Source organism: Myotis myotis, unplaced genomic scaffold, assembly GCF_014108235.1.
Source record: "Myotis myotis isolate mMyoMyo1 unplaced genomic scaffold, mMyoMyo1.p scaffold_m19_p_5, whole genome shotgun sequence".
Classification (NCBI taxonomy): Eukaryota; Metazoa; Chordata; class Mammalia; order Chiroptera; family Vespertilionidae; genus Myotis; species Myotis myotis.
Window position 1 is genome coordinate 93,928,604 of NW_023416357.1, and position 26,082 is coordinate 93,954,685.

A 26,082-nucleotide genomic window follows, 5' to 3' on the forward strand; every position below is an offset into this window, starting at 1 on the left:
AGTGGCAGAGAAGAACCCTAACCTCATAAAAGATAGCAAAGGGTAAACCTGCAGGAGCGCCAAAGTAGAGATTTAATGGATAAAGCAAGGCCATTTGTTACTCAAAGCACACAATGAATCGGCATGAGTAGTGTTGGTTCTCTTGCCTGTATCCCCACCCGGTATCCCTGGGATGTGATGCAGTAGGCCTACATGGTGGCTAGGTGGGAAGTGGACATGGGCCCAAGGGCTCCACCTTTCCCAGCAAGCAGCAGGCAAGCCAGTCTTCATGCTGAAGTCACCTTGACCTACTTAGTTGCCTGTATGACCAGCTGCAGATACTGCTCAGAATCTAATAATTTTACCCAGATGTTTTTTTAAGATCCCATTATATCTTGCAGTGGTCTTTCTGACACCTTTCACTGGATGTTTAATAGAGACTTTAAACTGGCCAATTACCTGGCTGAGTTTATTGAGATTTTTATTTTATTATTTTTGACTACTTGAATAGAGTTATGCCACTGCTGGACCTTTTCTGTGAAAGGATGGGAGAGCATTTTTCTGAATATATATATATATATATATATATATATATATATATATATTTTAAATATATTTTATTGATTTTTTACAGAGAGGAAGGGAGAGAGATAGAGAGCTAGAAACATCGATGAGAGAGAAACATCCATCAGCTGCCTCCTGCACATCCCCCACCGGGGAAGTGCCCACAACCCAGGTACATGCCCTTGACCGGAATCGAACCTGGGACCTTTCAGTCCGCAGGCCGACGCTCTATCCACTGAGCCAAACCGGTTTCGGCCTGAATATATTTTTTAAAAAATTATTTTAATCCCCACCCAAGGATATATTTATTGATTTGAGAGAGAGAGAGAGAAACGTCAATGTGGAAGAGAAACATTGGTTGCCTCCTGTACGCCCCCTCCTGAGTGGGGATCAAACCCGAACCCTTTTTTGGTGTGCCAGCTGATGCTCTAACCAACCAAGCCACCCTGCCAGACCTGAATTTATTTTTAATCAACAAATTCAGAGTCCTTAACTGAAATATTGAAGCTTCATTACTTTTTGGACAAAATTATTCAATTTTATAAATAACAAAAGACCCCTATTGTAAAAAGCCATGAGCTCTGCTTAACAGAGAATGTTCTGGCTATGGAGATGAGAAGTGTTATTTTCTTGCATCATACTTACACTATGAACTTTCTCTGCTAATTCAGTTACTCCTTGTACATATGAAATGGCAAATTTAAGCTGCTTTTCCAGCAAGATGTCCCCGATATGCAGAGACTTAAATAGATGTGTGATTTTTATAAATTTCTCAATGTGAACAAAAAGTTTTGAAATTGTAGTATGTTTGGGCATGATAAAATCTGTTTCGTTCTGTGCAGGCAAGCTCTCCATTCTTATTAATTAAATGGATTATTGAATGACCTTTCAACTTTCGGGTTGAGCTGTCACTTCTTATTCTTCTGATCCAGTAAATCATGTTGGTGACTTTGGCAGACTATCAAGTGAATTTCCTTACTGGCTGCTTTTTTCCTTCTTTTCTCTTTTTAGCTTTGGCTGTCCACCAAGATTCAATCCCCTCCTGGAGAGTGGTGTCCATTGGTTCTGCCAATTCATGTCCTATCTTAAGTCTTGCTTTTTCTTCTAACAGCTTTGGGATCTGAACTTTTATGACATGCTTTTTAAAATTTTTATTTAAATTTTGAACTAATTTTATACTTGCAGAAAAGTTGCCTAAATAGAGAGTTCCCTAATTCCCTACCTTCACCTAGCCTCCCCCAATGTTAACATGTTATATAACCACTAGTGGCCCAGTGCACAAAATTTGTGCACGGGGGGTCGGGGGGGGGCGGTGACGGGGAGATGTCCCTCAGCCTGGCCTGCACCCTCTCCAATCTGGGACCCATTGGGGGATGTCTGACTGCCGGCAGTCGGACATCCCTCTCTCAATCTGGGACCGCTGGTTCCTAACTGCTCACCTGCCTGCCTGCCTGATCGCCCCTAACCACTCTGCCTGCCAGCCTGCTCACCCCCAATTGCCCCCCGACTAGCCTTCTCACCCTCAACTGCCCCCCCTTGCTGGCATGATTGCCCCCAAATGCCCCCTCGCCAGCCTGATCACCCCCAACTGTCCCCCCACTGGCCTGCTCACCCCCAACTGCCCCCCTGCCAGCCTGCTCACCCCCAATTGCCCCCCTGCCAGCCTGTTCACCACCTACTGCCCCCCCACCCCGCTGGCCTGCTTGCCCCATACTGTCCCCCCCACTGGCCTGCTCAGCCCAAACTGCCCCCCCCCCACTTGCCTGCTTGCCCCCAACTGTCCCCCTGCCAGCATGCTTGCCCCAAACTGCTCCTCCCACTGGCCTGATCATGCCCAACTGACCCCTGCTGCCGGCCTGCTTGCCCCCAACTGTCCCCCCTGCCAGCCTCTTTGCCCCCAACTGGATCCCCCTGCTCATCCCCTTTTCCCCCCACACCAGCCTGATTGCCCCCAACTGGCGCCCCCTGCCAGCCTGCTCGCTCCCAACTTCCCTCACCGCCAGCCTGATTACTCCTAGCCCCATTCCTTGGTCGCTGGGGTGACCCAGGAAGCCAAGCCTTCCTGCCCACTCTCCCACTCTCTGGTCAGGCTTGGCTTCTCGCCCGCTCTCCGGCCAGCTCCATGGCTCTGGCTGGTGCCGCCATCTTTGTTGCATCAATTTGCATATTCCCTCCTTATTGGCTGTGGGTGCCACCATCTTTATTGCAAAGTGATGGTTAATTTGCATATTACTCTTTTATTAGATAGGATTTGTGAAAACCAAGAAATTGACATTGGTACAGTATTATTAACTAAACTGCAGACCTTATTTGAATTTTGCCAGTGTTTTCATTAATGTCTGTTCTCTGTTCCCAAATCCAGTCTGGAATCCCACATCACATTTAATTATTTTTTCTCCCTAGTCTTCTGCACCCTGTGACAATTCCTTTCTTTCCTTATCTTTTATGACCTTGATACTTTTGCAAAATAGTGGTGATTGTTTATTTTATTGTTCAGATTGTTTCAGCTTTGGCCTTTAGGAACATCTTGGGTTAGTTCCCATGTCCTTTGAATAAGTCCCTATCCTTTCATGTATTTATATCCACGCATATGCATATATCTATAGTTGTGTGTGTTAAAAGCCATAGTTTATACTGATTTCCTCTGGTTCCAGTATGATACTACAGGGTTCATTTTAGGGGTCCCTTCTTAATACTAGTATATAACTTCTTTCTCTCTGCCCTGAGAGTCCTAGCTCTGACGGTCTTTAGTTTTACAGTATCCAGTTAAGATACTGTTTCTGGTTACTCAGTTTTTTATCCCTAAGCCTTCACCCCTTCATTGTAGTTTGGTACATTTGTGATAAAGTTAGGTGTAATTTCTCGTGTTTGTATTCCACATTAGGTTTCCCCACATATGGGTTGGTTTAATGATTTGTTTCGTTTTTGAGCACGTGAAGGGTGTGAAACAAGAGTCTGATATAAAAATGGTCTACTCAGAGGAGGGTCAGGCCACCTCATCCTTGTTCTCCAGTTTCTATTCTTACTTCTTTGCCCCCCATCATATAAGGAACCAATCTCTGTACTTTCTGGTTTATTCTTCCTGTGTTTCTTTGGGTTTGTGCCATTTTAAACTCATCAGGTTTGTATTAAAGATTGTCCAGCATGGTATTAGGGACATAGTCATTTCTACTTCATTCTTGACAGCCACTCCTCTGAAAGAAAAGACATCACTGCTGGGAGGTAGACACCACTGCTTGTGCAGAAACCTCCTGTGTTTAGTACTGTAGTACTTTATATTTTAGCTACTTAGGTATAATTTGGTAACTTTGAAATGTAACCAATATCGTATTGCTAATAAAGCAGAAAGTGGATAGGAAAAAAAAATGTATCTTTTCCTACACCATCTTATTCATCATCTAAATATTTAAGTCCATTTCTAATCATACAAGTCTTACATATACTCCTTGGGGAAAGAAAGAACGCTTCACATATAAGGATAAAGTCCCGTTTGCTCTTCATCTTATATTCTTTGAGATACTTTTGTACATTTCTGAACATGTGTGCCAGTAGGAAAAAAAATACTGTTTTATAAATGTCAGGGTTTTTTGTTTGTTTGTTTTGGGTATTTTTTTTAAAGAAAAGGTAAACTATCCTCCCTCAGCTTTTTCACTCACGTATGCCTTTAAACCTGTGCATGTTTTATAGGTAGCCCTGCCCCATTGCTTTTAACATCTGCAGAGTGTTTCTTGGTGCCTCTCCTCACCCGACTCTTAGTGCACATATGTGGATACTAAGAAGTGGAATTGCGGGGCTGTAGGTTATGTCCATGTGTCATTGTGATCAGTACAGCGTGTGTCATTGCTTTCCCTCGTGGTTGCCATTTTACCTTTTCTATCAGCATCCTATCAGAGTACTCATTTCTTTATTGATCATCAATACTTGATATTTCCTATCTCAAGTTCTGGACAATCTGAGGATAAAAGGTGTTATTTTGTTTTAATTTGCTTTCCTTTGAAATAGTGAGGTTGAATGTATTTTCATGTAATTATTAGCCTTTAACATTTTATTCTCTGTGATTTGCTCATTTTTTAAAAAAATATATTTTATTGATTTTTTTACAGAGAGGAAGGGAGAGGGATAGAGAGTTAGAAACATCGATGAGAGAGAGAAACATCAATCAGCTGCCTCCTGCGCACCCCCCACCAGGGACGTGCCCGCAACCAAGGTACATGCCCTTGACCGGAATCGAACCTAGGACCCTTCAGTCTGCAGGCCGACACTCTATCCACTGAGCCAAACCGGCCAGGGCGATTTGCTCATTTTTAACTGTTTTTTTCTTACTAATTTGTATGAGATTTTGTATGTGCTAGACTCATTCACTTATTGATCTCTTATAATATGCCCAAACACTGTTGTAGGTTCTGGGGTAACAGCAATAAACCAGGTTTCTAATTTCACAGAACTTAAGAAGTTAGATTTTAAAAAAATCTAAGTCAGTAAAATTATATAGATGTTAGTAAGTGCTATTAAAAATAGGGTAATGGTAGAGAGAGTGCCTGAGTAAGGAAGGGGCCCAGTTTTCCCATACAGACTTTATCCTCTGATTATTTGCCCTGAGGTGGGATGGTCAGAGAAGGCTTCTCAAAGAAGGTGCAGTCGGAACTGAAACCTAAATGAGAAGAAGGGGCTAGCCATGGAAGTGTCCCGACAGAGAGAGAGCAGCATATGCCTGGGCTCTAAGGTGGGGCTGGTGAGTGAGGGGCAGCATAAAATGAAGTCAGATCAGCACAGATGGACAGAAGCAGTGGAGGTGATTGTCAGAGTGTTACTCAGGAGTAGGCGAGAGGTCTGTGTCAGGAGGAGGTTTCTTAGCTCTTCTTCCATTCCTGTCAGGCTAGGTGACCACAAAGGGCTTTGCTCTGGGGAATTTGTGCGTCTAGATTTGATCATTGGGTTTTGTGGTTGTTTTAAGGCATAGGCCTTTTCTTTAATAAAGGAAAATTTTCTGTTTCAGATTACCTAGGAACAGTACGATTTGGGGTTATCACAAATAAACATCTTGCGAAACTGGTATCCTTAGTACACTCTGGAAGTGTGTATTTACATAGACATTTCAACACATCACTTGTAAGTATTTTGAAATCACGTTTCTATTAGTGCAGTGGTTCTTAACCTTATTTAGGTCACAGACTTCTTTGAGAATTGGATAAAATCTGTGGACACTCTCCCTAGGAAAGTGCACATGATTTTATATGCAAATTGAGAGTTCTTACAATCCCACTCTAGGGCCCATGCCCCTGGTTAAGAACCCATGCATTAGAGGGCTCTTGAATTTAAAATCTAGAAATTCTTTGTTTATATTCTTAGGTTTTGGGACAGCCTTGTTATTTTTCCTTCTTGAATGAAATTACAGAGCTATTCCTGAAATTACAGAACTGTTGGGGAATTGTTACTCTGGGCCCATGTTCTCAGAGGTTAAGCTTCCATTGGGTGATGTTCTTTGTTCATTGGTTCCATTTATCGATAAAGAGTAGCAATATGGCATGCTTTTCTCCTTAAGCTGATATAATGAATTTTGAAGTTCTTGTCAAGTCACAGTGAGAAGTTGATGACTTCTCACCTCCATTGTTGTCTTTGTTTCCTGATTTCATTTGCTTTTGGTGGACCAACCTCAACTCAGCTATTTCTGAACTTTTGACCTATATCCTGCTAGTCCTGTGCTTCTGCTCTATTTATTGTTGCTTCCTTGGTCCCAATATTGAGAGTTTACTTCTCTTAAATATTTTCTATTTCTAACTTCATTGACAGTATCAGTGACTTAAAGGTCGAGTGAAGACCAATAGTCTCTCTGTACCCGCCTTGGCTCAGCAGACAAATCTTGTGCCTTGTAGGTATAGGTCGGCAGCACTCTCCAGGGGACCCCTCCTTGGTTGCCAGTCACCCCAGCTTCTGCATATTTCTAGTAGACCACATATTGTGCTTTCCTTCTTGCAATTTATATCCCAAAAAATAAAATGTATTTTCTAAATAAAATGTTTATTCTGATGTTTATGTTATTTTAAACTCTCATCGTCCTACTTTGAGAATCACTGCTTGTAATTATCTTTCCTCCACACACCCACTCTCCTTGCGCCCCTGTCTAAGCTTCTTTTAACTCCAACTGCTTTTGCTGTCTATCATTTTTCTTCATCTGTTTTTCATAACATGCTATATAACCAACATATATCATATTTATAATAAAGAGAACTGAGGAAGAAATTAAAATAGATGGAGAAAAGAAAATAGGACTATGAGAATGACACTGAAAAATATATTGGGCTTTCTGCATCCATTTCATAGATTAAAGTTGGTTGGTTGATTTACCAGCAGAATTCCTTTTATCAAATGAAATATTGTCATGATACTAGTATTTTAAAAAATAAATGCAATGGACATCTTTGTTATGAATCTATTTAAGTCTGTTGTTTTGGGGGTGGCAGGGTATAAAATACCTCATTGTGTGGAACCCTCCAAAGCACTTTTGTGTGTTTTGTTTCAAACTTACTGATATATATTATTGGAATTTCAAAAATAATTATATATTGACTCACTTGGGTTGTTGTGGAAAACAAAGCAAAAAATCTAAGCATCTCTTTCCTTCATTCTGTACACATAAAGTGTGATTCGTGGCCTTATGCAAGTTCTAGGTCATTTATGGATTCATTCAAATATTTGTTGAATTTCAGCTCTGTGTCAGTGTTCTTAGCCACTTGGGCTATAGATGAGCAAAACAGATACAGATTGTGTCCTAATGGAAGGTTCATTCCTGCCCTTATGAGCCAGCCTTTGAGGGGCAAAGTGAAAATTTAAATGAACCATGACTCCATAATTTCTGTTCCCTTAGATATTCACTGATCCTTTTATAAAATAGCCCAATAACACTAATAGCTCCCCTTTATAAGGTGGTAGAGGTCTCTGTTGCCAGCAGCAGGCAGGGAGAATTATTTATTGATCGATGAATCTGTCTAATGGGAAAAAGATAAATCACACGATATGAAAGTCACCTCTTGCAACTGCTTTTGCTTTTTCCAGCCACTTGTGAGGAAATCCTCTGCCTAGAGAAGTAGAGCCAGGTTCTAACTGCACGGGCAGGGGCAGGTCGTGTGGCAGCTCTAGGCCTCATTTTTCTCACCTGTGAAGTGGTAGGGTTAATTGGTTCTCTTGAGGACAGTGCTGCTGTGCTTTGATCCTGCCCTGCCTTTTATCCCGTGTTTGTCCTTCACAGGTCTTTCCCAGGGAGGTCATCAACTACACAGCTGAGAACATCTGCAAGTGGGCCTTAGAAAACCAAGAGACACTCCTTCGATGGCTGCGGCCACATGGTGGAAAGAGTCTCCTGCTGAATAATGAACTGAAGAAAGGACCAGCCCTTTTTTTATTTATTCCTTTTAATCCCTTAGCCGAAAGTCATCCTTTAATAGATGAGGTAAGAGTCCTAATGTTAAAAGGTATCTCATAAGGAGTAGGAAAATCTCCATCCCTGGGACTTCTTTCATTGCATGTGCAGAATAATTTCCACGAGTAGCTGAGTGGTTGCCAGGAGTGGCAGTTGTGTTCCTACAGTTACTCCTTTCTCTTGTAAAGGGGCAGGAGAGCCATGCCTAGGATAGGATCCACCAAAGCCTCTCTGGCCACATTTACTGACAGCTGCTCAGGTCTGGGTGAGTCGGAGGGGACAGGGAAACCAAACCATGCCTCCCCAGAGAAGGACCATATGTCCCTCTTTGATGACTAATGTCAGGGAGTGGGATGGACAGCAACACAGGCAGGGTTTAGTATGGCCTAGGACAGTGGTTCTCAACCTTCCTAATGCCGCGACCCTTTAATACAGTTCCTCATGATTGTGGTGACCCGCAATTTCATTGTTACAAATTGAACATAATTAAAGCATAGTGATTAATCACAAAAACAATATGTAATTATATATGTGTTTTTCGATGGTCTTAGGCGACCCCTGTGAAAGGGTCGCTTGATCCCCAAAGGGGTCGTGACCCGCAGGTTGAGAACCGCTGGCCTAGGAGATGCTATTGTCATGGGGGCCGGCCAGACTGCTGGCCCTCGCCATCTTCAGCTCAAGAGCCAGGAGCAATAGTGCTGACATTGGGATCCCTTATTTTTCTAAACCTTTCTCTTACGCAGATAGCCAGTCTGCCCCTCCCTCCTGCCTTTTTGCTTCATCTGGTGTACTCACTTTGGGTGTGAGTTTATTTCATACATGGATCATTTGGAGCCACTTAGAGAGCAATAACAATCAGCAAAGAGCACCTGGGATTGCTAAATTGGATTTACTGGGGGTTTTATTTTTTTCTTCCCTCAAGGATCCCTTAATTTGGTCAAAACCAATTTCAGACAGCCAGTTTACCACTGGCCAGGTTAACCAGACACTGCCTGTCCCCAGCCTGTCCGTGTGAGCCTAACGGTGTGCCTAGAGGGAATGGGAGGCAGGGTTCTTGTCCAGCCAGACCCTTCACTTTGTTTAAGTTATTATCCCTGCAGGGGGACATTCTGAATGTTCGCTGCTATCCTGGTTTAGAGGAAGAAAGGAGAAATGAAGTAGCTTTGTTTCTGCTTTGATTAAGGAGGATTTGAAGTCTTAAGACTTAATTTCTTTAGAAAATCTTCACTACACATTTTACTAGAATGACCTGAGACACTCTTCTGAGTTATTAGGCCTTTACTGCATCTAATATTAAGAGCTTTAAAACTTTGTAGAAAAGGAGGGGTTTTCAAGCAAGATGTGGGTTTTTACTTTAACTTTTAAACTTTCCTTCTGGAGAATTTTATTTTGTCTAGTGTGGGCATGCCAGGGTCCTGGGTGGGTGGTATTTTGTAGAGCCTACTTCTCGGTTTAGGAGGTTGTGGTTGGATTTAGACACCTGGTGTAAGGACTCTTCCCTTCCAGCCCTTTGTTCCTGGCTGAATGTCTCTCCCCATCTCCCCTCACTCCTTTGTCTATGGCTAGGCCTTCTGTTTATTACACTTTTGCCTATGGCTCCTTTCCGCAGGGTTCATAGTGTCCCTGCAAGGTGAATGGATTCCCTTAACCTGTGTGGTTAAAGTTGCTGAAAACCAAGTGGCATCTTAGCAGTATTGGGAATTACTTAGCAAGTAAAATTTAGGAGATGTTTACTGAGCACCATGTCAGGGAGCCACAGGGGAGAAAGTTGGAAAAGATACAGGTTTGGTCTCATGGTCTCAGGGGCTTGTCCAATAGGGGAGCAAGAGCCTGCTTATAATTCAAGGCAGAGGAAGGTCTGCCCCAGGAATTGAAGGATAGAAGGCTGTGTTCCAGGAAGCTGGGGACTGGGCAGAGGAGAGGTTGGGAGAAGCTGTGGGGAGGGGCAAGTATTTAAGACAGACCTTCATTAGCGGCCAGGGTCTTAATGGATTGAGAGAAATTTATGGGAGGAAACAGCTTGAGCAAAGGCACAGGGCTGGGGCAGTTGCAGCAGTTTTAGGTTTTAGAAAATACTATAAGTTGCCTGGCTTTCATAAATGGCTGGTTGGAGAAGACCCCAAAAAAACCTTTGGAAGAGGGCCCTTAGGTGCTCTTGGAGGACTTTAGCATTCATCATAGCTATCAAAGTCTCACTGACAGTGCAGAAATGTCAGGAGAGCTGTGTGTTACTATTATTAAAGTTTTCCTGGTAGCAGTGTTCCATAAAAGAGAAGAATAGTAAGATCCTGAACTTGGATGCTGGTGGTGGGATGGGAAGGGGATAATGCCAGGGAAATAGTGACACATTGACCAGAAGTAGGAAGGGTGGGAGGAATGAACACACTTCACAGGGTGAGTTCTAAACTCATTGGCTCCTCAAACACAAAATAGTTTAAGCCTTAATCCTTATTTTTCCATTACCACCTTTAGGCCTAATTTTGGGCAGACAGCTGAGGAAGCTTACATTGTGAGAAGAATGAGGTAATCGTGGAATGAGGGTAGTAGAGTTGGGGGCTTGCCAAGCAAGGAAGGTTGGAGCAGCTGTGGTGGGCAACGTGATGGGGGTCAGTGAGATGGCCATGTGGTGGCCACACTGTGAGGCCCAGTCCAGGACCAGGCAGCTGCTCCCACACACAGATCCACTCTCCCCACAGGAGAGCAGAGCCTGTACTGCATACAGCATCAGGCCATGACCCCTGGGTCACTGGAGTCTAGAGAGGTCATAAGACATCTCAGTGTGCTTATCAAGAGATGATTCCTGCAGCCAGCAGAGTCTCTGTGACTTGTTTTCAGCTTTCACAGCCCTGCTTTGAAGCATTCATAGTCTGTGAGTTTGGTGAGCAGAGGTGGTCATGTTGTTCAGATTTACCAATTTCTCTGATTAAAGAAATGGAATGAAGCAGTTACAGTGCAAACAAACTTATTTGCCAAAATTTCCTTATTAGTTCACATGATAAATATGGCATCAAGTGATTTACATATGGGATGTAACTTGAGCTACAGTTTTCAAAACTGCCTGTTATATAAAAGGAATATAGGCCTGGTTGGTGTAGCTCAGTGATCAGAGTGTTGCCCCCCCCCCCCCCCCCCCCACACACACACACCCCGAAGGGTCTCGAATTCGATTCCCAGTCAAGGGCATGTACCTGAGTTGCAGGTTTGATCTTTGGCCTGGGTCTGGGCGAAAGTGGAAGGCAACCAATCGATGTCTTCCTCCCTCCCTCCCTCCCTCCCTCCCTCCCTCCCTCCCTCCCTCTGTCTCTAAAAATCAATGGGAAAAATATCCTAGGGTCAAGAATATAAAAAAAAAAGGAATATAAAAGTAAAAACTGGCTCACTTTACAGGAGAAAAATAAAAATTCCTCATTCTTCAAGAGCGTTACTCTATACAGAATAGTTTCTTTAATTAAAAATATCCTTGATATGGCTGCTTTGTGAGAAAAAGAATGAAAGATGAGAGAAAAAAGACTTTTTAAGGAATTTTGCTGTACTTAATATACTCCTACTTGGACCTTTTGTAAAAAACTGCAGTAAATACTTGAGGTAGGGCGGGGCATGGGTAGGAGTGGTAATGTACTATTGTGTCTTTGAATATTAAGCAGTACCAAGGTGGGGCCAGAGGGCAGCTGGGCTCTTTATGGATTGTAGAGGCCTGACCTTACTAGTATAATATACTGTCAGAGTCTTATCCAAAAAGGGCTGAGAGGCTTATGTTTTGTTATGGGAAAGAAACAAAACACTGGATATCATCTAAAATGACCTTTCTTTTGTGCCCAAGAACTATTCAAACTATTTTTCTGTACAAATGCATATGTCTTGGATTAACTCTCTCTATAAATATATGTTATTAAATTTGGAGGTTTTTTGAAATTGGAACAGCACTCATTAAATGGCCTTCACACACATTTAATGAAAAATAATCCTGAGTGGCATATCCTTTTAATTGACTGGCAAGATTTGATCGAACTTAGCATATGATTCTATTTTAGAGAGTAAATACATTTTGGAATATGACTTGCTCGTCTTTTGAAACTGGGGTGAGTGATGGGTGGTGAAAGTTACTTAGTTTGGAAATGGAAGAGTCTTGGAATGAAATGTAAATCTAAATGGCTAATACCTGAGGGCTAACAGTTAATCTTACTAGGAAATGGGAGCATGTAAGTGCCACTTGTTCAACAGGTATTTATTGAGCATTGTTTTGTGCCTGGCTCTGTACTAGGCTCTGCAGATAGCAGGATAAATCAAATGTGGTTTGTGCCCATGAGGATTCATAGCTTGGGAAGAGGGGCATCTCAGCAGACACTTATGAGATACTTTGGAAAGGGCTCTGGAACCCTGAAGATGCAGAACCCAACTCTTCTGGGGTGGGGATGGGGATAGCTTTACTGAAGCAGCCACCCTGTCCTGGGTCTTGGGGATGGCATTGAGGTTTGTCAGACGGAGTAGGTCCCAACCAGGACTCTAAAGGCATGGCATTGTGAATGGGCCTGGCATGGTCTAAAGAGGGTGGGGTGACACTGGAAAGGCATACACAGGCCAGATTGTATTAGATTTTTTGCTACAGGTAATAGGAGCCATTGAATGCCATTTTCCAGAGGAGTCTCATGCTTAAGGCAGTATTTTTAAAAATAAGTGGTGCCCCCAGCGGCTCAGGTGACCCCAGGCCTCAGGCGTGCTGCTCTGTCCCTCTAGGCACCATGAAGTTTGGTGAGGTCGCCCTGCAGCCCCCTGAGTTGACCGCCAAGCCCAGGAAGAGCATGAGCACGGGCCAGCCTGGCAAGAAATCACTGATGTGATGCTTTGGAGCCCTGGCGGTGTGTCCTGGCCTCCATCCACCTCCATGATCTACCTCCATGACCCGGATCATGGCGGAGGAGAGAGAGCGGGCTGTGCAGGCCTACAGGGCGATAAAGAAGCTGCAGTGGCAGTAGCAGGGGCCTCAGTCAGCCCACCTCCCTCCCAGGAAGAAGACCTGCCTTTGAGAGACTACCTGAACTGGCTGGGGGTGAGGGGCAGAGGGTCCCCAGATCAAAGTCCTTTCCTTGGACGCACCCCCAGACACAGTCTGGTGCACCAGCTCCCGAGTTCGGGAAAGGGCTCCAGTCTGCTCTAATTTTTTCCACCCTAAAGACCACTCTTTCAAGCGAGACCATCCGCCAGGCCCATCCCACCGTACATCATCTGTGCTGAGCCCCTATAGAAGGGGCCAGCGCCTGGTTGAGTCATAGTCAATTACCCTGGCACTGTTCCCGAGCCTAGCATCGCCCTCAGCTGTTCTGCACACACAGGTCCAGGCTGAGACAACTGCAGGCCACCCCCGTAATCTCATCCCTAAGTGCCAATTGATTGTAGACACTGTGAACTTAGGTCAACCGAATCCATCACAGGCTCCCGAGATTCACTGAGCAGCACAGCCAGATTTGAGGCAGGTGGTGGCCAGTGCAGGGAGGGGCAGGGACAGGACCCATGAGAGGTGGTCGGCATCTACACCGCCAGCTCCCAGTGCCAGTTAAGTCCCCACAGGGGCAGCTGGAGTCCGTGCAAGCCTTGGTTCTGATGTGGAGACCAATGACAGCACCACACCAAGGGGCGTGGGCCTCGGGAAGCATTTCTTACTGGGAAGCCGTCCTTGGGGGAGAGCCGCCTGGGCAGTTTTCAGTCCTCCAAACAAAACCTGACTTGGGTTCCCAGCTCTCAGATGCAAGGTGCTCTCTCCCTGCCTGTGATACGGAGTCATTTCTGTCAGAGACCACTGTTCCCTCTGGTGGGGGTGTGGTACTTAGAGACCAACATCTGGGTTCTAGGAATGCTCACTGATGCTGAGATGTCATTGTTTCTAGACCACATTTTTGCAGACAGGCCTTAGGAATATACTTTTTAAAATGTATATATGTGTAACTTTAATGTTCTGAATTTGTATTGATATTTGCTATTAAATTTTAATATTAAAAACAAAATAAGTGGTGCCCTAGCCAGTATGGCTCAGTGGATAGAGTATCAGCTTTCAGACAAAAGGGGCCTAGGTTCGACTCTGGTCAAGGGCACGTACCTCAGTTGCAGGCTCAATCCCTGGCCCCGGTCAGGGTGCTTGTGGGAGGCAACTAATCGATGTGTCTCTCTTACATTGATTTTTCTCTCTCTCTGTATCTCCCCCTCCCTTCTACTCTCTCTCAAAATCAATGGAAAAAAATCCTTGGGTGTGAGGATTAACAAAACAAAACAAAAAAAGTACTCACAGTGTGGAAGCTTAAAGTAGAGGCCAAAAAAATGGTGGTCTGTGACAGCTGAGGGCCTGAATTGAGGCAGCGGCCATGGGGATGCAAATGAGGGACCTGCTTTCCCAAGCTGAATTCAGGACTGACTGGATTTGAGGCCTGCAGTGAAGCAGAGGAGAAAGTGAGGATTAACTGATTTTTCCAGTTTGATGATGCCCTTTTCCTGAGGAGGGTGGGTACAGGAGGAAAAAGAGATTATGGGCAAGATGGATGGGTATGTTTTAAAAAACGTTGAATTTGCAGCCTATGAGGCATGAATTTATTTGGAAATATATATGGCGTGAAATGCTTTGATTCAACTCATTAGTTATTTGGGAAGTTTTTTACTATTAGTTTAGACGAAGAAAGACGTATGGAGGAGTTTTCCAGGTGTAAAGGAAATTTACTGGGAATTGAGATTTAAATTCTTTTTCTAGTTTTTCATCAACAACCTGGATGTATATTGTGGGGTGAGCCACTTCACCCCTCCATGCTTTGTTCTTGTCATATGATAGGCCAAAATATCTATCCTAAGACCCCTTTCGTCTCTAAACAGTTGGTTCATTATTTATTAATAGAATTACATGTTCTGAAAAATAACCCTAGCCTCCTTATTAATAAATAGATTTCGGTGTGACAGCTTTTGATTTGACACAGTGCTTCCAGCCAGGGTTCCTACTTGTGAATCAGATTCGGATGATTTGTAGGCCTCTGTCATCGCATGCCTCATGCAGCCCACCCTGTGTTGCAGATCACCGAGGTGGCCTTGGAGTACAACAACTGTCACGGGGACCAGGTGGTGGAGCGGCTCCTTCAGCACTTGCGGCGAGTGGATGCCCCGGTGGTCAAGTCTCTGGCATCTGAGCCCCCAGTCCAACTGCTGGACCCGCCGCTGATAACGGCGTCCCCCTGCTGCAACACTGTGGTGCTGCCCCAGTGGCACTCCATCTCCAGGACCCACAATGTCTGTGAACTGTGTGTCAACCAGACAGCTGTGGGCATTAGGCTGAGCTCCGTTAGTGTGCCACAGTGCAGCTTTCTCGAGATGGCAGCAGCTCTGGATTCTTTCTACCTCAAGGAACAGGCCTTTTATCATGTGGTGTCGGACAGCATGGAGTGTAGCAATTTTCTGAGTTCCTACAGCCCTTTCAGCTACTACACTGCATGTTGCAGGACTATGAACAGGGGTGTGGCAGGCTTCATTGATTCTGAACCAGATGTCTTCAAATCCCCAAACATTGCATTTTCTTCCCTCGAGAAAGAATGTGAGGTTGATACCCCAAGCTCCGTTCCTCACATTGAGGAGAACAGGCATGTCTTTCCTGAAGTGGACATGAATAGCACAAACTTCACAGGCCTGAGCTGCAGAACCAATAAGACCCTGAACCTCTACCTGTTGGATTCAAATTTGTTTTGGTTATATGCAGAAAGGCTAGGTGCTCCTAGCACTGCTCAGGTGAAAGAATTTGCTGCAATTGTTGATGTGAAAGAAGAATCTCACTATATCTTGGATCCAAAACAAGCTCTTATGAAGTTCACCCTAGGTACTGTAGGCACTTTACTTCCCCAAGCACAATAAGTTTGCATAACTTGATATAGGTAACTTTTATCTAGGGATCTCATTACATTTGGTCATGGGGGTGATGTCAACTCTTTAGCTCATTTGAAATATTTAGGCTACACTGGTCATAATTTATAAGAAGCTAATTTTGTCTATTAAATGGAACAGAAACTTTCTAATTCAGAATTTTTGGTAAGTTTGTCATTTAGCCCTTAAGGGTAAGAGTCAAACATTCCAGATTGGCAGTACCTGTCACATTTCTAAGATAGGGAGAGCTGCAGTGGTAGAAACCTGGCCACTGTGATGGAGCCCTTTTGGTGCGAATGTCCCATGGGGCTGATGAGTGTGAGTCCTAATAACAGCTTCATTCTCAAGGAACTTAAACAGAAATCAGTGAACAATAGAACCGCCTGTCCTCCCTGTTTGTCTCAAAGCTTTAAATGTATAAGTGTTAAGGCCTAATTTCTGCTGCTCTTTTATAAGGGTTGGGAAATGCTGCTATGACCTTGGGTGCCTAGATTGTAATAAATAAGTGTCAGGTTGCAAACCACCTTTTGTGGGGTAAGACCCAGTCATTATGGGAGAGCTTGCCCTTGGGACTGCTAGGGGCTTGACAGCTGCAGTATCTAACCCACACTGCCCTGTTCCCAGGACCATGCTGACATCCTTGATATACACACAAGGAAGTGAGAATTCAAAAGCCATGTTAGTTCAGCCTCATTGGAAACACCAGGGAAAGTCAATGTTTGCCAAATGGAGACAGGAGGAATTTGGTAGGGAAAGAAGCCTTTTGTTTTCAAGTTTTAGAGAGTATTATAAAAATAAAGTTAGAGCCCTGAGTAACAGTCCTTTCAGCTGTCGTTTTTAGAGTCCAGGTGAAGCTTGTTTCTTCCATTAGACACATTTGAAAAGGCTTATGTCAATATGATTTTGTTCTATATCAAATTATATGTTACTAGAGGCATGCACTGGAGGCGGCGGGGGGTGGGGGGTGTCCCTCAGTCTGGCCTGCACCCTCTCGCAGTCTGGGACCCCTCACTCTTTACAACCCGCCTGCAGTGGAGGCAGGAGTGGCTCCCGTCACTGCTGCTGCACTCACCAGCCTGTGAGTGGCTCTCTGGCTGAGCGGCACTCCCCCTGTGGGAGGGCACTAACCACCAGGGGGCAGCTCCTGCACTGAGTGTCTGCCCCCTGGTGGTTAGTGCGTGTCATAGCGATCCGTCATTTTACTGTTTGGTCTATTTGCATATTAGGGTTTCATTATATAGGATAAATAGGAAGGCACCTGAGTGTTTAAAGGATCCTGTGACCTGTCACTTTGTGTATTCTTATTAATTTTTCAAATTGCTTCCAATTCATGTTTTTTTAAGTTACATTTTGGTGTACTGAGTTTTCTTAAAATGAAATAAGCCTGTATTTTTTTTTAAGTAAGTGTTTATTGAATTTTCCTGAATTCTGTTCAGTTATATCAGTGGTTCTCAACCTTCTGGCCCTTTAAATACAGTTCCTCATGTTGTGACCCAACCATAAAATTATTTTCATTGCTACTTCATAACTGTAATGTTGCTACTGTTATGAATCGTAATGTAAATATCTGATATGCAGGATGGTCTTAGGCGACCCCTGTGAAAGGGTCGTTCAACCACCAAAGGGGTCGTGACCCACAGGTTGAGAACTGCTGAGTTATACCCAAGTACTCAATGAGCTCATAATGTAGTCACTTTGAATTTAAGGGTAATTTGAAAGAAGCCTTCTTAAGATCCCTTTTCATCTTCTGTATCTATTCTGGAACATTGAGCTCAGTAGTTCTTTGCCCTGTAGTTGGTGTCAAAAATAAGGGTCCTTGTAAAAAAAACAACCCACATATACTAGGAGTCATGGTCAGTTAGGAGAGCTGTTTCTGGGGCAATCTCAGAATTTAGGGTTCATACAGAATAGGAAATAATTCTTGGTTTTATGTTTCAAACACATATCCAAGTAAAGTGTTATTCAGTGCTGGTAATGAATTCTCTTTAGCATTCATGTGACATTCTTCACTTCCTCTCCCTCTGCAGAACATTGCATTGCTCTTTAAGACCTCAAAATGGAGAGAGTTAGATGAAAGAAAAGGAAGTGAAACTCAGATTAGTGCTGCTTTAGATGATACAGTGGCCTTTTCGGGGAGGGTAAAACTGTTGGTTCAAGTTAGGTTTCTGGATTATTTATGTGTGTTTTTTAATGTGCTTTTCTGCTAAGTATATTTGGGTTTATTTTTCTTAACCTTTTAAGAAAGAAACTTGAAGAACTTCAATAGATGAAACAAAAAACATAGCTCCTTGTCCTCAAATTAATGAGTGTTAAACAACTAATACATTGCAGTAGACTGGTGCAATTATTGCATGTGTAGTTATACTTAAAGGTCTTAGTATTGTAGATTGAAATCTCTTAAAAGATGTGGCATGTTGATGATTTATGCAATCTCAGGTGTCTTGTTAGGAAAAAAACAGGATATTAGAGCATCTAACAATGCATGGTGTTTTGTTATTTAAATTACTGTCTGCTGAGTTAATATCACCAAAATTAAGCCTGGTGCCACTCTGGGCAGCTATGTTCAGGGTTTTGCATGTAGCTGAAGTGTTAAAAATGTGAGCCTGTGAAGTCATCCCAATTTTTAAAATGTAGAGTTTAAAGTAGGCCAAATACTCTCCTTGTACTTAGAGAAAAGTTGATCTCATTTTCTCTTTATTTTTAGAGTCTTTTATTCAAAACTTCAGTGTTCTCTACAGTCCCTTGAAAAGACATCTTATTGGAAGTGACTCTGCCCAGTTCCCTTCTCAGCATTTAATCACTGAAGTGACAACTGATACCTTCTGGGAAATAGTCCTTCAAAAGCAGGTACGGGTCTGGTTAGTGTGGCTCAGTGGTTGAGCATCGACATATGAACCAGGGGGTCACGGTTCAATCCCCAGACAGGGCACATGCCCAGGTTGTGGGCTCGATCCCCAGTGGGGGGCATGCAGGAGGCGCCTATCAATGATTGTCTCTCAGCATTGATGTTTTTATCTCCTCCCTTCCTCCCTGAAATCAGTAAAAAATGTATTTTAAAAAAAAAGCAGGTACAGAAGTATGAGAGAGGCAGAAATCAAGCCATCTATCTTATTAAAATTATTTCTAGTCCTGGCCAGTTGCTCAATGGTTAGAGCATCGACCCAAAGGTTCTTGGGATCGATTCCTTGGGATCAATTGATGTGTCTTTCTCATGTCGGTGTTTTTCTCTCCCCCCCCCCCCCCACTGTCTCTAAAAATCAATGGAAAAAATATCCTCTCTCCTTGAGTAAGGATTTAAAAAAAAATTATTTCTAAAGCTGGAGTGAGTGGTTGGTTTTGATGTACAGAAGATTAACAGGACAAACGTATGAATTACGTGTGGTTTTCTAGTTGCAAAAGTTCTTAAGAAAGCACATAATCAGAAAAATCTGAAGATTAATTTTTTCACTGTAATATATACACAAGCAGCATTTATTGAATGCCTGCAGGGTTCTAAGAATGAGGGCCTGAGGATCCCAGTCACAGCCATCTCCCCTTTCCCACAGGATGTTTTGCTGCTTTATTATGCACAGTGGTGTGGCTTCTGTCCTTCCCTCAATCATGTCTTCATCCAGCTAGCTCGCCTCCTGCCAACGGATACATTTACTGTGGCAAGGTAAGGAAGCCTGTTCTGCAGCACCTTTGGCTGTGTTCATCTTCACTCTTCCTTACAGCTTAGCCATATGGTTTGCAAGGGTCTGCCCATTTTTCACTAACTTTGGGAAAGACTTGGTTGAATTTAATTATCAACTTAAAGTCATGAGCAAAACCTCTTGAAACCAAAGATTTCCAGAAGAATTCTGAGTGAGTGTTTTTTCTATGATGTTGAGTGTATTTAGCCCTGATTGAATTCATAAGAGGGTGAATGAGTGCAGTTCTGTGGGAGCAGTGCTGACCTGGTTGTTAGGACAGCCCCCTAGAGAGGCCAGCTTCCTGGCATACCACAGGAAGGGTGCCCTGGAGTTGCATAGCACTAGGGCCTCGGCCCACTGAAAGGAGGCCAGTCCCTGGTTTGCTGCCAGCCAGCCCTGGGACCTGGAGTAAATCTCTCCACCAGGCCTTGTTTTTCTCCTCATTTGTAAAATTGAAAGGAAAGATTGGTCGATACCCACATGTTCTAGTTTTGTGATTCTGTGGAAACTGTATGTGATCTCAGTAAACAAAAAATTTAAAATTGTGTTTTGTAAAAACAGGGCTCAAATAAAGAGGTTTTGGATAAGGAAAAAGCAGTTTTTGGGGAAAATTATTTAGATATAAGGTATATCTTCTCTCCCTCTCCTCCAGATAGATTACAATTAAATATGAAATATCAAATCACAGAAATAAAATAGAAGATAGACTATTGGATTGGCTAGCTCCTTTGAGAAATGAAAACTTTCCAAAGTGAAGGAGTTTAAAAAATAATGAAAGAAAATGAACAAATTCCACTAGAAAAATGAGCAGTGAAAATAAATAAGGAAAACAGACTAAAAAAAAAAGTAATAGTTGTATTTTATGTCATATATATTTTACCTATTATATATTCTGTAAGTGATGATGAGAGCCAAATTTGAGGAGTTACATTGCTGAGATATATATATATATATAGATAGATAGATATAGATATAGATATAGATATAGATATAGATATACATACTAGAGGCCCGGTGCACAAAAATTTGTGCACTCGGGGGGGGGGGGCGGTGGCGTCCCTCAGCCCGGCCTGTGCCCTCTCACAGTCTGGGACCCCTCGGGAGATAACGACCTGCTGGCTTAGGCCTGCTCCTGGGTGGCAGAGGGCAGGCCTAATCCCTAGGTGCAGCCCCTGGTCGGGCTCAGAGCAGGGCTGATTGGGGAATTGGGGCGCCGCCCCCTGTCATGCACAGAGCAGGGAGGATAGGGAGGTTGCGATGCCACCCTCAGTCACGCTCAGGGTAGGGCCGATTGGGGGGTTGGGGCACCGCCCCCTGTCACACTCAAGGCAGGGTCGATGGGGAGGTTGCGGCGCCACCCCCTGTCACGCACAGAGCAGGGCCAATCAGGGGGTTGGGGTGCTGCCCCCTGTCACGCACAGAGCAGGGCCGATCAGGGGGTTGGGGAGCTCCCCCCTGTCACGCACAGAGCAGGGCCCATCAGGGGGTTGGGGCGCTGCCCTCTATCACCCACAGAGCAGGGCCGATCAGGGGGTTGGGGCGCCGCCACTGTCACACTCAGGGCAGGGCCGATGGGGAGGTTATGGCTCTACCCCAGCACACACAGAGCAGGGCCCGTGGGGTGGGGGGGTTGGGGCGCCGCACCCTGTCACACACAGAGCCGCAGGGCGATCAGGAGGTTGGGGAGCTCCCCCCTATCAGGCACAGAGCAGGGCCGATCAGGGGGTTGGGGCGCCTTCCCCTGTCATGAACAGAGCAGGGCCGATAGGGAGGTTGTGGCCCTGCCCCCTGTCACACACAGAGCCACAGGGCGATCAGGGGGTTTGGGCGCGGCCCCCTGTCATGCTGATCCCGGTGTCGGGAGACCTCGCGGCTCCGCTGATCCCGGTGCTGGGAGGCATATTACCCTTTTACTATATAGAATAGAGGCCTGGTTCATGGGTGGGGACTGGCTAGTTTGCCCTGAAGGGTGTCCCGGATCAGGGTGGGGGTCCCCACTGGGGTGCCTGGCCAGCCTGGATGAGGGGATGATGGCTGTTTGCAGCTGGTCACACACCCTTCAGGGTGGGGTTCGCCACTGGGGTGCCTGGCCAGTCTGGGTGAGGGGCTGAGGGCTGTTTTCAGGCTGGGACTGAAGCTCCCAACTGCTCCTTTTTTTCTTTTTTTTTTTTTTTTTTTTTTATTCTGAGCCAGCTTTAGCTCTGAGGCTCCAGCTCTTAGGCCTCTGCTCCTGAAAGCAGGTATCTGGTTTGTTTAGGTTCTACAATCGAAACTCTGTATCAACTCCAGCTCTGAGATCCCGGCTAGCTGAAAGCTGGTTTCTGGGATTTTGTTTAGCTTCTATTTTTGTAACTATGTTTCAAACTGCCAGCTCAGAGGCCTGCAGCGGCAGGCGGGGGAACGTTGGAGTCCTCCGTCACTGAAGCAAGCCAGCCTCACGTTAGTTTCAAGCTGCCTGGCTGCCGGCCGCCATCTTGGCTGACAGTTAATTTGCATATCACCCTGATTAGCCAGTGGGAAGGGTAGCGGTCATATGCCAATTACCATGTTTCTCTTTTATTAGATAGAATATACGCTAGGGGCCCGGTGCACAAAATTCGTCCGGGGGGGGCGGACGAAGGGAGGGGAGTCCTTTCACCCCAATGTGCACCCTCTGTCATGTTCTAGGACCCTGGCTGCTCTGGGCTTAGGCGCGGGCCTACAGGCTCGGGGTGGCCTGGCTTTTGAGGATACCTATCCCGGGGACACAGGCCTTTTGGCACTGGCGTGCACGTACTCCAGTGGGGTGGGAGCTTCCCCTGCGTCTCCAGGCCCTGCCCCCAAGTTCTGTGCGCACCACCCTAACCCTGGCTTCCCAGCACCTACACGTGTGCGCCAGCCAGGCAGAAGCTTCCCTGGCGTCCTCGTGCGTCGCCCCGCGCCCCTGCTCCCCGGTGCCTGTGCTTGCCGCCCCAGCCCCGGCTCCCCGATGTCCACGCGCACCACCCTGCCCCCAGCTCCCTGGTGCTAGTGCGTGTGCAAGCGGCCACAGGCCCAGAACTTCCCCCACATCTGCCCTGCCCCAGCTGCCTGGTGCCTGTGTATGCAAATTAACCCACCATCTTTGTCAGATTAATTTGCATACTCTGCTTGGCTGGTGAGCATAGCAGAGGGACAGTTAATTTACATGCTTCTCTTTTATTATATAGGATATATGTGTGTGTGTATATATATATATATATATATATATATATATATATATATATATATGTATGTATTATGACTTAATCCCAGAACATTCAGTGAAACAGGCATGAGTATCACTCTCTTTTTACTGAAGAGGAAACTGAGGCACAGAAAGATTAGGTAACTTGCCCAGAGTCACACAACCTGTGAGGGACCAGGATTCAGAAGCAACTGTTTGTGCTCCAGACCCTGAAAAATTAAAATGGTTTAAGAAACTGCTAAGAGGAAACGGGTTCATACAATGGAGTACAGCTTTAAAATGGAAGGGAATTCTGACACACACTACAACATGAATGAATCTTGAAGACATAATGTTAGGTGAAATAAGACACAAAAGGACAAATACTGTATGGTTCTTGAGGCACCAAGAGTAGTCTGATTCATAAAGACAGAAAGTAGGATGGTGGTTGTCAGGGTTTGCAGGGAGGGTAGAATGGGAAGTTGTTTAATGGGTACAGAGTTTTGTTTTGTAAGATGATGGTTACACAGCATTATGGATGTACTTAATACCACTGAACTGTACGTTTAGAAATGGTTAATAAGTTTTGTGTTACATATTATTTATCACAATAAAAGGCAATGGTGAGGGGGTGTGGAGAAACAGCTAAGAAGGATTCCAGTGTGAAGAAAGGACACGAGCCCTGGCTGGTGTTACATCAGCCCATGCACCAAAGGGTCATGGGGTAAATTCCCAGTCAAGGGCACGTACCTGGGTTGCAGGTTCGATCCCCAGCCCCAGTCAAGGTGCATGCAGGAGGCAACTGAACAATATGTGTATGTGTCTCTCTCTCTTCCCCTTCCCGCCTCCCTCCCACTCTCTCTAAAAGTCAATGGAAAAAATATCCTTGGGTGAGGATTAACGAGAAAAGAAAAGAGAAAAGAAAAGGCATGAACAGATTTTTCATGTAAGAGGAGAGAGTAAATAAACAAGTGGGGAAATTATAATAAATGTAAATTAAAGCAACAAGTTTCATTTATGCATATTAAATTAACATGTTTTTAAGTGACAGAACCTTGCTTTGATAAAATAAAGTGAAATTAGCATAGTTAGATATAGCTAACAGAATAAATAAATTGATGTAACTTTTTGGAAAGCATTTTAGCAACACTGTAAGAAATCAAAGAATAGTTGTGCATTGTTGACCTAGTTAATTTCACTTTGGGGAATTAAGGAAATAGAACTTCCATAGATGCATGAGCTAGGCATGGTAACATTACTTATTAGTAGACAGCAGTAGATTAATGGTTGGGCATTTGATGGAATTCTGACCCACTCAGAACAATGCTTTGCATACAATTAATTGAAAAGAATAGAGGATAAAATATATGATTACTGCTCTTAACAATATGTAGGCATCTATATCAAGCCTAAATGAGAATCCCAGAAAGAAGGTCCTGATTAGTCCGATGGAATTCTGAGTGGATGTTTACAAATGATTTTCTTTTTTTTTTTTTTTTTTTTTTAAATGTATTTTATTGATTTTTTACAGAGAGGAAGGGAGAGAGATAGAGAGTTAGAAACATCGATGAGAGAGAAACATCGATCAGCTGCCTCCTGCACATCTCCTACTGGGGATGTGCCCGCAACCCAAGTACATGCCCTTGACCGGAATCGAACCTGGGACCTTTCAGTCCGCAGGCCGACGCTCTATCCACTGAGCCAAACCGGTTTCGGCTACAAATGATTTTCTTTTAATTTTACAGTTTGGTCTTTCTTTGAAGCCAAAATCAGGAGGAAAAAAGCATTTGATTATAGAATAAAGTATTCATCACCATTTGTTTAAAAAATGGAACTCAAATGTTTTAGGTAGGCAGGAATGCTGTTTTAATAGTAAAGCTGTTTAAACATTATAATTTGGTTATGTCATTTTTTAAAGTGAATTTTATCCTTTTGGACAAATGGCACTAATCCCATCCCACCAATACTTTTTGAAAATTTCTGTCAAGTTAATGAGTCAAAACATTTCCATCTTTTGTATGCACTATTTGCAAGAATAGGGTTGAGTGATCGGTTCCCTCTAGAACAGTGGTTCTCAACCTTCCTAATACCACAACCCTTTAATACAGTTCCTCATGTTGTGGTGCCCCCAACCATAAAATTATTTTCATTGCTACTTCATAACTGTAATTTTGTTACTGTTATGAATCGTAATGTAAATATCTGATATGCTGTATGTGTTTTCCGATGGTCGCGACCCACAGGTTGAGAACCGCTGCCCTAGAATGTTCTTTTCGTGCTGAGCCCTAGTATGTCCCACTTATAGCTAGCTGCAGGAGGGGCTACCACCTAGTTCAATAGTAATTAAACACAGGTAGGTGGGGTAATTTAGCACAGATGTCATTTTCTGTATTAGAAAATTAATTTTAAATCTGCTAAGAAAATACACCTTTTGGTTCCTCTGTCCAGATTTACAAAATATAAAATATAGCATTTCTTTTCCAATTTACTTTTTTTTTTGGTGCCCTCTTTGAATTTCTTTTCCAATTTCCTTTTTTTTTTTTTTTTGGTGCCCTCTCTGAGGCTTTTTTCTAGTTTTCTTGCATCTTCAGAGAGGCTTGATGTATTTTGCACAATGATTTCCTTTGTTTTTCCAGAGCTAATTTAGGAATTAAAGTATTTGCCCAGATCTTGTCAGGTAGGTGGGACTACTCCAGGGTTGTCAGTGAGGCATTTTTTGGGAAGTTCATTTTTACTTTCACAACTTCACATTTCCACTCAGTAAGTAAAGTGGGAAGATTCATGTTCTGGAAGTATCAGTGCATCTGGCATGAACTGTGCCCAACTTAAAACCTAATGGTACACTCACTGAGAAGGGGCTGGTCGAAGAAAATGCTCTAGGAACTTCAGTTATTTGACAAGGTTCTTTCATGTTAGAGTAATTTTTCCCAGGTCTTTTACTTTTTCTTTTCTTTCCCTTTTCTAGGATTGATGTATCTCAGAATGATCTTCCTTGGGAATTTATGGTTGACCGACTTCCTACTGTCTTATTTTTTCCCTGTAACAGGTAATGCAGAATTTTTCAATATTTGGGCAGATGGGATTCTTTTGCTGAAAATAAATTTGGTTTAAGATACTTAATGGAAGTGATATGTAAATCATTAGTTATTACTAAATTACTTTGAATAAAATGTATTGTGCAAAAAATGTACTATTAGGGAAAAAGGTAAAACAGCTTTGGGGTCACATTATGGTGGTGGTGATGGTGTGTGTTTTTTTAAGAAGATTGCCCCTCCCTGAGTGTGTGTTTTACACCAGCAAAGATGTCACCATCAAAACTCATTTGCTTTCTTGGCCTTATGAGCATACAATGGATGCCAAGATTGACAGCAGAGAGCCCCACA

General features: G+C 43.8%; 1 protein-coding gene across 10 annotated transcripts in view; it reads left to right on the plus strand.

The window, feature by feature from the left end:
- TXNDC11 (thioredoxin domain containing 11) overlaps nucleotides 1–26,082 on the plus strand; it is a 70,785-nt gene that overhangs the window by 39,179 nt on the left and 5,524 nt on the right. For all 10 annotated transcript variants that reach the window (XR_004967807.1, XM_036310970.1, XM_036310969.1 and 7 more), the window contains 6 exons: nucleotides 5,540–5,652; nucleotides 7,790–7,990; nucleotides 15,008–15,800; nucleotides 18,549–18,691; nucleotides 19,390–19,499; nucleotides 25,665–25,745. Coding sequence is in view for 9 of the 10 variants with exons in the window: in XM_036310970.1 (XP_036166863.1) it covers nucleotides 5,540–5,652; nucleotides 7,790–7,990; nucleotides 15,008–15,800; nucleotides 18,549–18,691; nucleotides 19,390–19,499; nucleotides 25,665–25,745 (1,441 nt within the window). In the remaining variant the exon portion in view is untranslated. The remainder of the gene's footprint in view (nucleotides 1–5,539; nucleotides 5,653–7,789; nucleotides 7,991–15,007; nucleotides 15,801–18,548; nucleotides 18,692–19,389; nucleotides 19,500–25,664; nucleotides 25,746–26,082) is intronic.